We start from the raw sequence: 14,136 nt of genomic DNA, 5'->3' as shown, positions 1-14,136 counted from the left end.
AATTTTGGGTTGGAAAACGGCTAGCAAGTACTGACACTGCTATTCAATATAAAACACTTGGCTAGCAAGTACTGACACTGCTATTCAGTATAACACACTTGGCTAGCAAGTACTGACACTGCTATTCAGTATAACACACTTGGAAAATCACCATAACTATTGCTGTTAGGATTCACAACACTTTAAGGATTATTGTTTTTTCTTAAAGAGACACACTACTTATTATAATTTATTGTTGGATTATTTTTTCTATTAAGTTTTCACTGTTGGACTATTTTTTGGACTATCATTTACATTTATATAAGTTACTATTGGAACACACCACAATGTTTTTGTAAATTTTTGGTTTTTCATTTTTCACAATCTTTGTTCTTAATTCACGTTTTTTGAAGATTAACCTATTTTTTGACCATTAATATCTTTTGTACACTAATTTTTGCACACAACTTTTTTGATACACATTCTTTACATTGGCTTATTGCTGTCACTATATTTTTTACTTGACAATGCGTATGTGGTAAACACACAGTTAAAGGTCTTACTCAGAGCCTTACACATTAGTCACTATTGGCAATATTTAGTATTGCATAGAATCGAGAACATTATTGGTTAGATAATATTATATAACTGACTAATATATTTCACCTATTATGTGTATGTGGTAAACATAAAGTTGAATTTTTGTTGTGAGCCTTATACTTAATTTGGAATTTTTTAGGAATATTTTTTAAGAGCATTGTTTGCACAATTTTAAATGCCATATCTGCTATTTAACTATTTGTTTTAACTATTCATTTAGCTATTATTGCTGTACAAATTTGTGTATGTGTATATGGTAAACACAAAGTTGAATTTCTGTTGAGAGCCTTATACTAAATTTGGATTTTTTATGAATATTTTTAAGAGCAATGTTTGCACAATTTTAAATGCTATATCCGTTACATAACTATTTGTTTTAACTATTCATTTAGCTATTATTGTTGTATAAATTTGATTGTTTATACATGGATCCATGTTTTTAACTTATTTGTGTACTCAATAAATTGTTTATTGTAATCGTTTGACAATATTGCATTAGGTCCAGACCCAGCCTTCGTATAGTTGGCGCTTTGGTATACCTTATTAGTAAAACCCAGAAATGAATTGGAAAGTGTGGGCAATGGATTCTTTAGGAATTGGCTACACTATCACCAAGTCAATCATTATATATACACACATAGAAACAGACCCAACCTGACGAGACAATTAACACCTTTTGAGCAGCTCTGTAGCAGTGCAAATCCACAAAGAAGACTTATATCCATTACATATAGGCTTCTAATTACTGCCACATCACCTAAACCACATAACTTTGTAAGGGGATGGGAAAGGGAATTACTTGGACATCAGGAATCAAAGACATGGGAGAGGTTTTTTCGGAATATAGCCTTTTCAGCACATACAACAAACGCCCTAGAGACAAACTATAAGGTACTGGCCAGATGGTATATGACACCGAGTAGGACAAAATACCTGTTCCCAACAGCTAATGATAGATGTTGGAGGTGTCTCCGAGAATCGGGGACCATGAGCCACATATGGTGGACATGTAATGAGGTAAACACATATTGTAAGCAGGTGATAGAAGAAATAAATAAAGTACTGTCGAGCAGCATTGCACCTACCCCATCAGTGTGTCTCTTCAATGAGTTTACAGACATAAACTGCACAATCAAAAGAAGCCTAGGTCACATTATGTTAAATGTTGCCAAACAGTTAATAGCTTCACACTGGAAATTAACCAACTTGCCTACAGTGGACATGTGGAGGGGGAAAGTTGAAGAGGCACTATCACTAGAAAGATATTTTTATTTTAAATCAAATAGACTAACCTTTTATAACGACATGACATTCTTCTGGGACACGTACACGGGGTCAGTAAATAAATATATAACATAATATCTATAAAGAATACTGAAAACTCAAGTCAAACAAAATAATTGAGTGAGGGTGGGAATTGATATATGAGTTACGAACTGTTAAGCCCTAAATGATCAGTTATAATCTCTGAAGTAAGCCTATGTCTACAGTATGCATAAATACTTATACACCACATGAAGTATATGGACCCATATTGTCAAGATCATCTCTAACAAGTTAATCTCTGCAGTTTGTTTGTTTGTTTGTTTGTTTTTCATTTAGATATTATTTTTGTTTATTGTATATTTCTTCTTGTAATGTTGATATTTTAACATCACAGAATTGCAAAGTATGTAAGGCTTTAAAGCCTCATGGAATATTCTCACAGAATACCTCAGAAAGACTGCTGGACTGTAATTTGTGCTGTGGGTTAAAACTGTGAATAAACAGGATAGACATGGATACGTATAACACATAGAATTGTGTAAACATCGCATAATGTTTAATACCCATTGTCTGTTTACTTAAGCGTGCTGTATATTTTGAAAATTCCAATAAAAATAACAATGGAAAACTAAAGAACTGTCTCTGATTAATCAGTTGCACATTTTGGCATTGTTGTCTTATTGGGGCATATTTATCAAGAAGTTATGAAGCAGCGGTCTAAAGACCACTGCTCCATAACCTGTCCGCCTGCTTTGAGGCTGCGGACAGAAATCAACCAGAGCGAATACGATCAGGTTGATTGACACCCCCTGCTAGTGGCTGCGAATCTGCAGGGGGCGGCATTGCACCAGCAGTTCACAAGAACTGCTGGAGCAATGATAAATGCCGACAAGGTATGCTGTCGCCATTTTTCAATGTGCGGTGATGTGCAGCGGACATGATATGCTACTTCGTATCATGTCTGCTCGCAAATTGGTAAATATACCCCATTATGTTAATTTGTAGGGGTATCCTTTTACTGGTGTTGGTTCTGAGGCTGTACTTGTAACATAATAATTCTCTTCCCCTCCCCCCTCCCCCACATCTACAGCACAGCCCCATCTCTCCGGAACTAATGGTGCTGCATTATCTTTTGCTTATTGTTTCCAGGTTCTCTTGTTGTTTTTGGTCTCTGATTGTAATGCTTCAATAATCTAGTTCCTTTTTATTTTTATTTTTTTCTGGTACATATTTTGTCCCAAGTATCAACAAATATTAAATTGAACACCCACAACTAAAAAGAGTATTTACCTTTGCTCTATTAGTGTGCAGTACCATATACAGATTTAAAAACACAGGTTTCTTTTTTAGCTCACCAGCAGAGATCTGAACATCAGCCACAAATCTCTCAGGCCGCAGGTATTTCCTGGGAGTTGCAGAAAGGTCAGCGATTGCGATCATGATTTTGTTCCACAGAGAGAGCACAGGATTAGGGTCTTCCAGTGATCGTATAGAGTCAGTGGGTACAGTCAGGATAATGTTTTCTGTGATTAGTTCAGCCCATGGAGATGTGGAGTGGTGGATCATATCCTTCCAAGAAGAGAGGCTTGTCTGCCCTGATGATACAATAGTGTTATATTTACTTACAGTGATTGTGTTTGTAATGTTAGAGAGGAACAAGTTACTATGTAATTTCGCTTGACATTCAGTGAGGGAAAAAATGATTTGATTCCTACTGATTTTGTACCTTTGCCCACTGACAAAGAAATGACCAGTCTATAATTTTATTGGGGGGTTTATTTGAACAGTGAGAGACAGAATAACAACAACAAAATCCAGAAAACACATTTCAAAAAAGTTATAAATTGATTTGAATTTTAATAAGTGAAATAAGTATTTGACCCCTTTGCAAAACATGACTTAGTATTTGGTGGCAAAACCCTTGTTGGCAATCACAGAGGTCAGATGTTTCTTGTAATTGGCCACCAAGCTTGCACACATCTCAGGAGCGATTTTGTCCTACTCCTCTTTGCAGATCCTCTCCACGTCATTAAGGTTTCGAGGCTGACGTTTGGCAACTCGAACCTTCCGCTACCTCCACTGATTTTCTATGGGATTAAGGTCTGGAGACTGGCTAGGTCACTTGAGTCACTCCTTTGTTGCCTTGGCCGTGTGTTTTGGGTCATTGTCATGCTGGAATACCCAGCCACGACCCATTTTCAATGTCCTGGCTAAGAGAAGAAGGTTCTCACCCAAGATTTCATGGTAAATGGCCCCGTCCATCATTTCTTTAATGCGGTGAAGTTGTCCTGTCTCCTTAGCAGAAAAGAACCCCAAAAGCATAATGTTTCCACCTCCATGTTTAACAGTGGGGGTGGTGTTCTTGGGGTCATAGGCAGCATTCCTCCTCCTCCAAACACGGTGAGTTGAGATGATGCCAAAGAGCTCGATTTTGGTCTCATCTGACCTCAACACTTTTCATTCAGTTCTCCTCTGAATCATTCAGATGTTCATTGGCAAACTTCAGATGGGCCGGTACATGTGCTTTCTTGAGCTGGGGGACCTTGCGGGCGCTGCAGGATTTCAGTGCTTCACAGTATAGTGTGTTACCAATTGTTTTCTTGGTGACTATGGTCCCAGCTGCCTTAAGATCATTGGCAAGATCCTCCCGTGTAGTTTTGGGCTGATTCCTCACCATTCTCATGATCATTAAAACTCCACGAGGTGAGATCTTGCATGGAGCCCCAGACCAAGGGAGATTTGTGTTTCTTCTATTTGCAAATAATCACAGCAACTGTTGTCACCTTCTCACCAAGCTGCTTGGCGATGGTCTTGTAGCCCATTCCAGCCTTGTGTAGGTCTACAATCTTGTCCATGACATCCTTGGAAAGTTCTTTGGTCTTGGCCATGGAGGAGAGTTTGGAATCTGATTGATTGCTTCTGTGGACAGGTGTCTTTTATACAGGTAACAAACTGAGATTAGGAGCACCCCCTTTAAGAGAGGACTCCTAATCTCGACTCATTACCTGTATAAAAGACACCTGGGAGCCAGAAATATTGCTGATTGATAGGGGATCAAATACTTATTTCACTCATTAAAATGCAAATCCATTTATAACTTTTTTGAAATTCATTTTTCTGGATTTCTTTATTGTTATTATGTCTCTCGCTGTTTAAAAAAACCTACCATTAAAATTATAGACTGATCATTTCTTTGTCAGTGGGTAAACGTACAAAATCAGCAGGGAATCAAATAATTTTTTCCTTCATTGTAAGTAAAGATTAAAATGTCACCAATAAAACAGTTTTGGTCCCTGTATCAACAAGAAGTAAGAGGGAAAAAAAGAAAACAAAACAAATCAGAATTCAACATTATTATAGTTCTCATCATCACATAAAAGTTAGTGGGTTTTAAACTGTACAGCTCCCACACTGCTGCAGGTATTACATGGTAATTTATCCCTATACTACCTGGTCATTAGCCTGGCCATTGCCCCCCTGGTCCTAGATCAGTATAATGCACTGGTTTTCAAACTTGCCCTCAGTCCTCCCCCTAACAGGACCGATTTTTATATCTGAATATCTGAGCTAGAGCACAGGGGAAATAATCAGCTCATTAGTAAACATGGTTATTTTACCTGCTTTTATCCAAGCTAATCCTGAAAATCTGGCCTGTCAGGGGGTATGAGGACAGGGTAGAAAACCAGTGGGCTAGTGCAATAAATATCCCATATATCTCTATGTTAAATCACTTTGTAGCCTTTTTTCCTAACACCTGAGACCCCATATATTTGAACCCTTATATCTTTTTATTGCATAATTGTTAATAGATAGTGTTATTATGTGTGTAACTGTACTTTTAAATGTATTTTTGATGTGTTTTGTGCAATTTTTAACCAGAGCTCTGAGGTTGCATTATCCCGACGCACGTTAAAATCAATTGAGCTCAAGCAAACACATATGCTTTCAACCTGTATTATGTGCGCTACTTCGGATGTGCAGAACGAGATGCGAAAAAGCCCTTTTCGTTTGAGCACCACTCATACTCTAGCTCTCAATCTGCAAAAAAACTTGATGGTAGAGTCGTAAGATATTCAACATTTCCACTTGGTGGCACAATTGTATCATAGGATTGGGAATTTGTACATCAACTAGAGTATAAAAGACACAGTGCTCTATGTGTATGGTTAGATATGGTTTTTAAGGACCTAGGACAAAAACATCTTTCTAGCATAAAGAAATAAAGGTCCCTTTTAGACAGAAGAGGCTGGAATTTAGGCAGTTTATTGCAGTGGTGGTGAATATGGTTTGGATTAGAATAGATATGGGTGGTCTGGAGCAAGGTTGTATTGGCCTACCAAGATACCGGGAGATTTCCCAGTGGGCTGCAGCAGCTGGGGCTGGAAAGCTACGGGAGAATGCTGGTACATTAATAATATACATATGAATGTAAAAATACCTTAATAATAAAAAAAATGACAGTCATTATACATAGTAATGAATAAACACTATTGGGCCGAATTATCAAGCTCCGAATGATCCATTCATAAATTGACCCCTATACATAATATTACAGAATTTGTTAGATCATGTAATTTTAAGGCTATTGACCATACACTAAAGAATAACCCCTGTAAGAAGTAGAAGTACTGTCCTGGATCTGCAGAGCACTGAGCAGAAACTACCACTGATCCACTAAGCAGCGCTAGTTGCATGTCTCAGATTGTGGGTCCAAAGAGGTAATTCTATTGAGTGCTTAAAATGAGTAAATCACTAAAACTGTACAAGCGAGTAGGGTAGGTTATTATGAGTAGCTGTAAAAATATAAGCAAATAAGTGACCTTTTAAAAAAATTAACTTGCAGGTTTCAGATAGAGCATGCCATTAAATTCACTTTTTCAAATGTGCTTTGTTCTCTTGGTATCCCTTGTTGAAAAAGAATACGCACATATCCTACACTAGTGGGAGCTGCTGCTGATTGGTGCCTGCACACATTTGTCTCCTGTGATTGGCCACATAGATGTATTCAGCTAACTGCCTCTAGTGCAATGCTGTTCCTTCAGCAAAGGATACCAAGAGAATGAAGCAAATTTGATAATAGAAGTAAATAGGAAAGTTGTTTAAAAGTGTATGTTCTATCCAAATCATGAAAGAAAATGTTGGGGTTTCCTGTCCCTTTAATGGGGAAAGCTGGCACCCCTGGGACAGTGAGTTGGTTTTAAATTAAAGAACTAAAACCAGCAATGAAAAAAGAAAAAGCAGCTGAAAAGGTCACTTTGTTTTCTCACTGTGGGTTGGGTGCAAATGATAAATCAGGCTGAAATGTATTGGTGTTTAGACATCATAAAGCTTTGTTCTTGATGATCTCGCATTAGAGTTACACAATAGGTTTTATCAAACAAATAACAGGCAGACAATGTTAAAAATCCAACATTGGAAGACAGCACAGTTTAAGGCATGGGCCACAGAAAAAAGACTTGCCAGGTCTCAGTAAAAATCCAGAACTCATGCAATTTTCAGCTTCCAAATGGTCAAAAAGACCTTTAATTCTTATACTGGGTCCATATGCACAAATAACAATATTTCAGGCCAGCAATAGGCCCTTGACTAAGGGTCTATTGCAAGCCTGAAATGTTATTTTTTTGTGCTTATGGACCTAGTATAACAAATGATAGGCAGACAATGTTCCCAGCTAGGTAACTTGTCCAGGTGCACGTATAGTGAGCTGTCAGCAGAAGATCAGCTTCCCCTGAACACATTATTTATGCTTATACATTGCCCTACTTGCTCTTGCACAATCAATTGCACAGCCTGCCGGTTACCCAGAATGAACACGTTTGGTGGGATTTATGACCACTTGTGGATACCATGAGCCTAAACCACAAGGGCTCCTATCAGTCTCTGCAGCTTGCAGACATCCCAACTCTCCTGGAAGTTCCGGGAGTCTCCCGCATTGAAATAGCGGCTCCCTGATACCCGCAAAGTAAACATAAGATCCCGGAAAGAGCAGAGCCAGAGAAAATCAAATTTGTGCCTGCACTTTTCATTTCTACCTGTAGGTGTCACTGTTCCATTGTAGCTCAATGTAAATAGTTACTGAGTTCCTCTCTGGACTTTTCTCCCCCTTCCTGATCCTGAACTCTAGTGTGGTGAGAGACATCAGCAGACCTGATATATATAGAGGTGAGATGTGCAGACTCCCATACTCTGTATATTGTGCAGACTCCCTCTCATACTCTCTATATTGTGCAGACTCCCTCCCATACACTCTATATTATGCAGACTCCCATATACGCTATATTGTGCAGACTCCCATACACTCTATATTGTGCAGATTACCTCCCATACACTCTATATTGTGCAGACTCCCATACACTCTATATTGTGCAGACTCCCTCCTATACACTCTATATTGTGCAGACTCCCTGCCATACACTCTATATTGTGCAGACTCCCTGCCATACACTCTATATTGTGCAGACTCCCATACACTATATATTGTGCAGACGCCCTCCCATACACTCTATATTGTGCAGACTCCCTCCCATACACTATATTGTGCAGACTCCCATACACTCTATATTGTGCAGACTCCCTCCCATACACTATATTGTGCAGACTCCCATACACTCTATATTGTGCAGACTCTCTCCCATACTCTCTATATTGTGCAGATTTCCATTCTCTCTATATTGTGCAGATTCCCATATTCTCTATATTGTGCAGACTCCCAAACTTTATATTGTGCAGATTCCCATACTTTATATTGTGCAGATTCCCATACTCTCTATATTGTGCAGATTCCCATACTCTCTATATTGTGCAGATTCCCATACTCTCTATATTGTGCAGATTCCCATACTCTCTATATTGTGCAGACTCCCATAATCTCTATATTGTACAGACTCCCATGATCTCTGTATTCAATATAGAGATTATGGGAGTCTGTTCAATATATTTATACATTCAAGGTTCATCTTGTCTTTTTTTTTTTTTATTCTCACTTTTTGTGATAACATTTTCAACTATTTCATAATCAGAGCACTGAGGAATTCTGAATTGGGGCAGGGGGGCACCGGGGGGGGGGCACCTCCCTGAAATTAGCTTTTGCAGGTTGGGATGTCTGAGCTTGATAATGCAGCCTTTTGTATACTTTGTTATCTTTATGGGTACATTGGTTTTCTGGGTTTGAATGGATCATGCTACAGAGTCCATCATCTGGAACTAAAGACTTTACTTTTTGATTTTTTATGGACTTTTGAATTTTAACTTTTCTTATCAAACTAAATGGCAATTCAAGCATTAATGTGATTTAATATTAATGTGTTGGAATCTGTTTTAATATTAAATAGGGGCTGGACAGAGGATTTTAGTTACAAGCACGTGTTTTATATTAGCAAATTACATGAAATTCTTTTAAGCCTCACCCACCCACACTATACATAAAATAGCATAAAATAAAGCTATCTCTAGAATATATGGAAAATAATTATATTAATATTATCTTCATCATCATCATTATTATTTATATCACATTAAGAGGTTGTGGATGATTTCTTTGAAAAACCCTTTTTATTGGAATCTAACGGCTAGATTTTGAGCTGTGCGTTAGGGTTAAAAAGCAGCGTTGGCCGGTCCTAACTCTGCTTTTTAACGCCCACTGGTATTACGAGTCTTAAAATGACAGGCTCACCACTCACTTTTTCGGCCAGACTTGGAAATACCGCAAATCCACTTACGTCAATTGCGTATCCTAGTTTTTCAATCAGACTCGGCGGGTATTACGAGTCTGACAAAAAGTGAGCGGTAGACCCTCTCCTGTCAAGACTCGTACCGCATTTTAAAGTCAGTAGTTAAGAGTTTTACACTACAACGCAGTAGCATAAAACTCATAACTAAAGTGTTAAAAAGTACACTAACACCCATAAACTACCTATTAACCCTTAAACCGAGGCCCGCCCACATCGCAAACACTAAAATAAATATTTTAACCCCTAATCTGCTGAACCGGACATCGCCGCCACTATAATAAATATATTAACCCCTAAACCGCTGCACTCCCGCCTCACAAACATTAGTTAAATATTATTAACCCCTAATCTGCCGTCCCTAACATCGCTGCCACCTACCTACATTTATTAACCCTTAATCTGCCGCCCCCAACGTCGCCGCCACTATATTAAAGTTATTAACCCCATAAACCTAAGTCTAACCCTAACCCTAACACCCCCTACCTTAAATATAATTTAAATAAATATAAATAAAATTACTATAATTAACTAAATTATTCATATTTAAAATTAAATACTTACCTATAAAATAAACCCTAAGCTAGCTACAATATAACTAATAGTTACATTGTATCTATCTTAGGGTTTATTTTTATTTTACAGGCAACTTTGTGTTTATTTTAACTAGGTAGAATAGTTATTTAATAGTTATTAACTATTTAATAACTACCTAGTTAAAATAAATACAAAAGTACCTGTAAAATAAAACCTAAGTTACAATTACACCTAACACTACACTACAATTAAATTATTTCCCTAAATTAAATACAATTAAATACAATTAAATAAATTATCTAAAGTACAAAAACAAACACTAAATTACAGAAAATAATAAACAAATTACAAGATTTTTAAAATTATTATACCTAATCTAATCCCCCTAACAAAATAAAAAAGCCCCCCCAAAATAAAAAAAGCCCTACCCTACACTAAATTACAAATAGCCCTTAAAAGGGCCTTTTGCGAGGCATTGCCCCAAAGTAATCAGCTCTTTTACCTGAAAAAAAGTACAAATCCCCCCCCAACATTAAAACCCACCACCCACACAACCAACCCTACTCTAAAACCCACCCAATACCCCCTTAAAAAAACCTAACACTAACCCCTTGAAGATCACCTTACCGGGAGAAGTCGTCACCCAACCGGGCAGACGTGGTCCTCCAGACGGGCAGAAGTCTTCATCCAACCGGCAGAAGTGGTTCTCCAGACGGGCAGAAGTCTTCATCCAACCGGGCAGAAGTGGTCCTCCAGACAGGCAGAAGTCTTCATCCAGACGGCATCTTCTATCTTCATCCATCCGGCACAGAGCGGGTCCATCTTCAAGACATCCCACACGGAGCATCCTCTTCTTCCGATGGCTACGACTGAATGAAGGTTCCTTTAAATGACGTCATCCAAGATGGCGTCCCTTCAATTCCGATTGGCGATAGAATTCTATCAGCCAATCGGAATTAAGGTAGAAAAATTCCTATTGGCTGATTGGATCAGCCAATAGGACTGAAGTTCAATCCTATTGGCTGATTCTGCCCATCTGGAGGACCACTTCTGCCTAGTTGGATGAAGACTTCTGCCCGTCTGGAGGACCACTTCTGCCCGGTTGGATGAAGACTTCTGCCCGTCTGGAGGACCACTTCTGCCCGGTTGGGTGAAGACTTCTCCCGGTAAGGTGATCTTCAAGGGGTTACTGTTTTTTTAAGGGGGTATTGAGTGGGTTTTAGAGTATGATCGGTTGTGTGGGTGGTGGATTTTAATTTTGGGTGGGGGATTTGTACTTTTTTTCAGGTAAAAGAGCTGATTACTTTAAGGCAATGCCCCGCAAAAGGCCCCTTTAAGGGCTATTTGTAATTTAGTGTAGGGTAGGGCTTTTTTTATTTTGGGGGGGCTTTTTTATTTTGTTAGGGGGATAAGATTAGGTGTAATTAGTTTAAAAATCTTGTAATTTGTTTATTTTCTGTAATTTAGTGTTTTTTTTGTACTTTTATATAATGTTTAATATATTTTGTACTTTTTATTTAATTGTATTTAATTTAGGGAAATAATTTAATTGTAGTGTAGTGTTGGGTGTCATTGTAACTTAGGTTAGGTTTTATTTTACAGGTACTTTTGTATTTATTTTAACTAGGTAGTTATTAAATAGTTAATAACTAATAACTATTTTACCTAGTTAAAATAAATACAAACTTGCCTGTAAAATAAAAATAAACCCTAAGCTAGATACAATGTAACTATTAATTATATTGTAGCTAGCTTAGGGTTTATTTTATAGGTAAGAATTTAGTTTAAATAGGAATAATTTAGTTAATTATAGTAATTTTATTTATATTTATTTAAATTATATTTAAGTTAGGGGGTGTTAGGGTTAGACTTAGGTTTAGGGGTTAATATGTTTATTATAGTGGCGGCGACGTTGGGGGTGGCAGTTTAGGGGTTAATAAATATAATGTAGGTGGCGGCGACATTGGGGGTGGCAGATTAGGGGTTAATAATATAATGTAGGTGTCTGCGATGTCGGGGGTGGCAGATTAGGGGTTAATAAGTGTAAGATTAGGGGTGTTTAGACTTGGGGTTCATGTTAGGGTGTTAGGTGTAGACATAACTTTTATTTCCCCATAGGAATCAATGGGGCTGCGTTACGAGCTAAACGCTGCTTTTTTGCAGGTGTTAGGTTTTTTTCAGCCGGCTCTCCCCTTTGATTCCTATGGGTAAATCGTGCATGAGGACGTTCAGCCAGCTCACCGCTAACGTAAGCAGCGCTGGTATTAGAGTGAGATGTGGAGCAAAATTTTGCTCTACGCTCACTTTTTTGCGGTTAACGCCGGGTTTATAAAAACCCGTAATATCAGCATTGTCTGTAAGTGAGCGGTGAGCATAAACTGCTCGTTAGCACCGCATAGCTTCTAACGCAAAACTCGTAATCTAGGCGTAAGAATATAATATTTAATTAATATTTTCTGTAATTTTTCAGAATAATCTGAATTTTGTTATTTTTGCTCCCAGTTTATGTAAATTAAATCCAGCAAAGGACAATATAAAAGAATGTAGGGGAAGTCTGATAAAATCATAAAATGGAAAGTGATGGGAAAATATTCCATCAATACCCCACTGATATTAATAATATAGATAATATAAGTATAATGGTGGTGGGGGTGCTCAATATCCAGTAATATGTAAAGCAAAAACAGAGAAAGGAAAAGGTGGACAAATCTAGAGCACTCAAACAGATATAATAATCAGCCCATTACATAGGGGCAGGGGAAAACATAACGGTTAATAGATACTATTATAAAATGTAGAGTGCAGTGAATGCATTAAAACTTAGATTAAAAATAGAAAATTATGAGAACCAGCAACTACAAAACGCTAATTGTATACTAATCAAATACAGGAACCACACAGACTGATGCACAAAGGTTTGCTGGTGAGCTGCACACAGGAGCAATTACCGAAAAAAGAGGATTGACCTCACAACAAATTAATCTAAAAACGATGCAGCCACAAGCAAGCAAAAGGCTTTTGAGAAAGCTGTGTGTCAGCGAAATGCGCATCAGGCGTATCCTCTGAGTCCAGCAACCTCTAATTGTTGATATTATAGCTCTATATGAGCGATTTATAGCGGTTCTTTGGTCATCACTAGCAAATCTTTGCACATCTGTCTGTGTGGTTCCTATATTTGATTAGTATACAATTAGCGTTTTGTGGCTGCTGGTTCTCAATATTTTCTATTTTTAATCTTAGTTTTAATGCATACACTGCACCCTACATTTTATAATAGTATCTATTAAACGTTATGTTTTACTTATTTTCCTGAGTAGGTGTTTCCCCCTCCCCCTATGTAATGGACTGATTATTATATTATAAGTCTTATATTGTTTTATTTAAATGAATTGTTTCCTTGGACAGCGCTGTGATGTGCAGTCACTAGAGGCAGGTGGGGCATTTTTTTTTCTCGTCACAGCTACATGTTGTGCAATGGAGAGGCACAAGCAGGTCTGCCCTCCATTACACAACATGCTGCACCACCTACTGGATGAAAGTGGTTAAGATCATTGCATGGCCCATAAGTGCTTATTTGAAGCAGGCCTCTTTGGGGCTGACCCAATCCAGTGAGAGGCATCAGTCAGGGGAACTTAGGGTTGGGGCTGGATGTTCAATCATATAAAACAAAACAAAAACGGAAAAAAACTACTTTCATTTATTTTGTTGCTGCCCTGTGCAGCTGCCAGCTTTGCTGCAGTGAAAAAGAGTTCTGTACTTCCCCTCCAAGTGCAGTGGAATATTCCACTGTCACTTCCTTACAGAGCAGGGAGAGATGCAGTGAGAGCAGTGTTTTAGCCACATTTTATTGAAGTAAGTTCTGCAACCTTAGATTTTGCTGAAAGAGATTCTGTTAGTGAAAATTATAATTTAATCAATGTGGTTTAGTGTTTTTGTTTTTTTACTCTTTTATAGCAGTTTAAGAATCGTTTTTGTATTTTGTTTACTCAAAGTTTACACCCACTACCTTAGCAGCTTGCCTCTGTAC

At 37.8% G+C, this 14,136-nt stretch overlaps 1 protein-coding gene across 1 annotated transcript in view; it reads right to left on the bottom strand.

Annotated features, from left to right (window-relative positions):
• Positions 1–14,136, bottom strand: part of LOC128659650 (TRPM8 channel-associated factor homolog) — a 123,827-nt gene that overhangs the window by 43,116 nt on the left and 66,575 nt on the right. Inside the window, exon 5 of the mRNA XM_053713222.1 lies at positions 3,201–3,440. Coding sequence (XP_053569197.1) covers positions 3,201–3,440 — 240 coding nt within the window. The remainder of the gene's footprint in view (positions 1–3,200; positions 3,441–14,136) is intronic.

The sequence above is a fragment of the Bombina bombina genome, chromosome 5, assembly GCF_027579735.1.
Source record: "Bombina bombina isolate aBomBom1 chromosome 5, aBomBom1.pri, whole genome shotgun sequence".
Lineage (NCBI taxonomy): Eukaryota > Metazoa > Chordata > Amphibia > Anura > Bombinatoridae > Bombina > Bombina bombina.
Note: the sequence above shows the minus strand (reverse complement) of the source record. Positions and strands in the feature narration are given on the sequence as shown.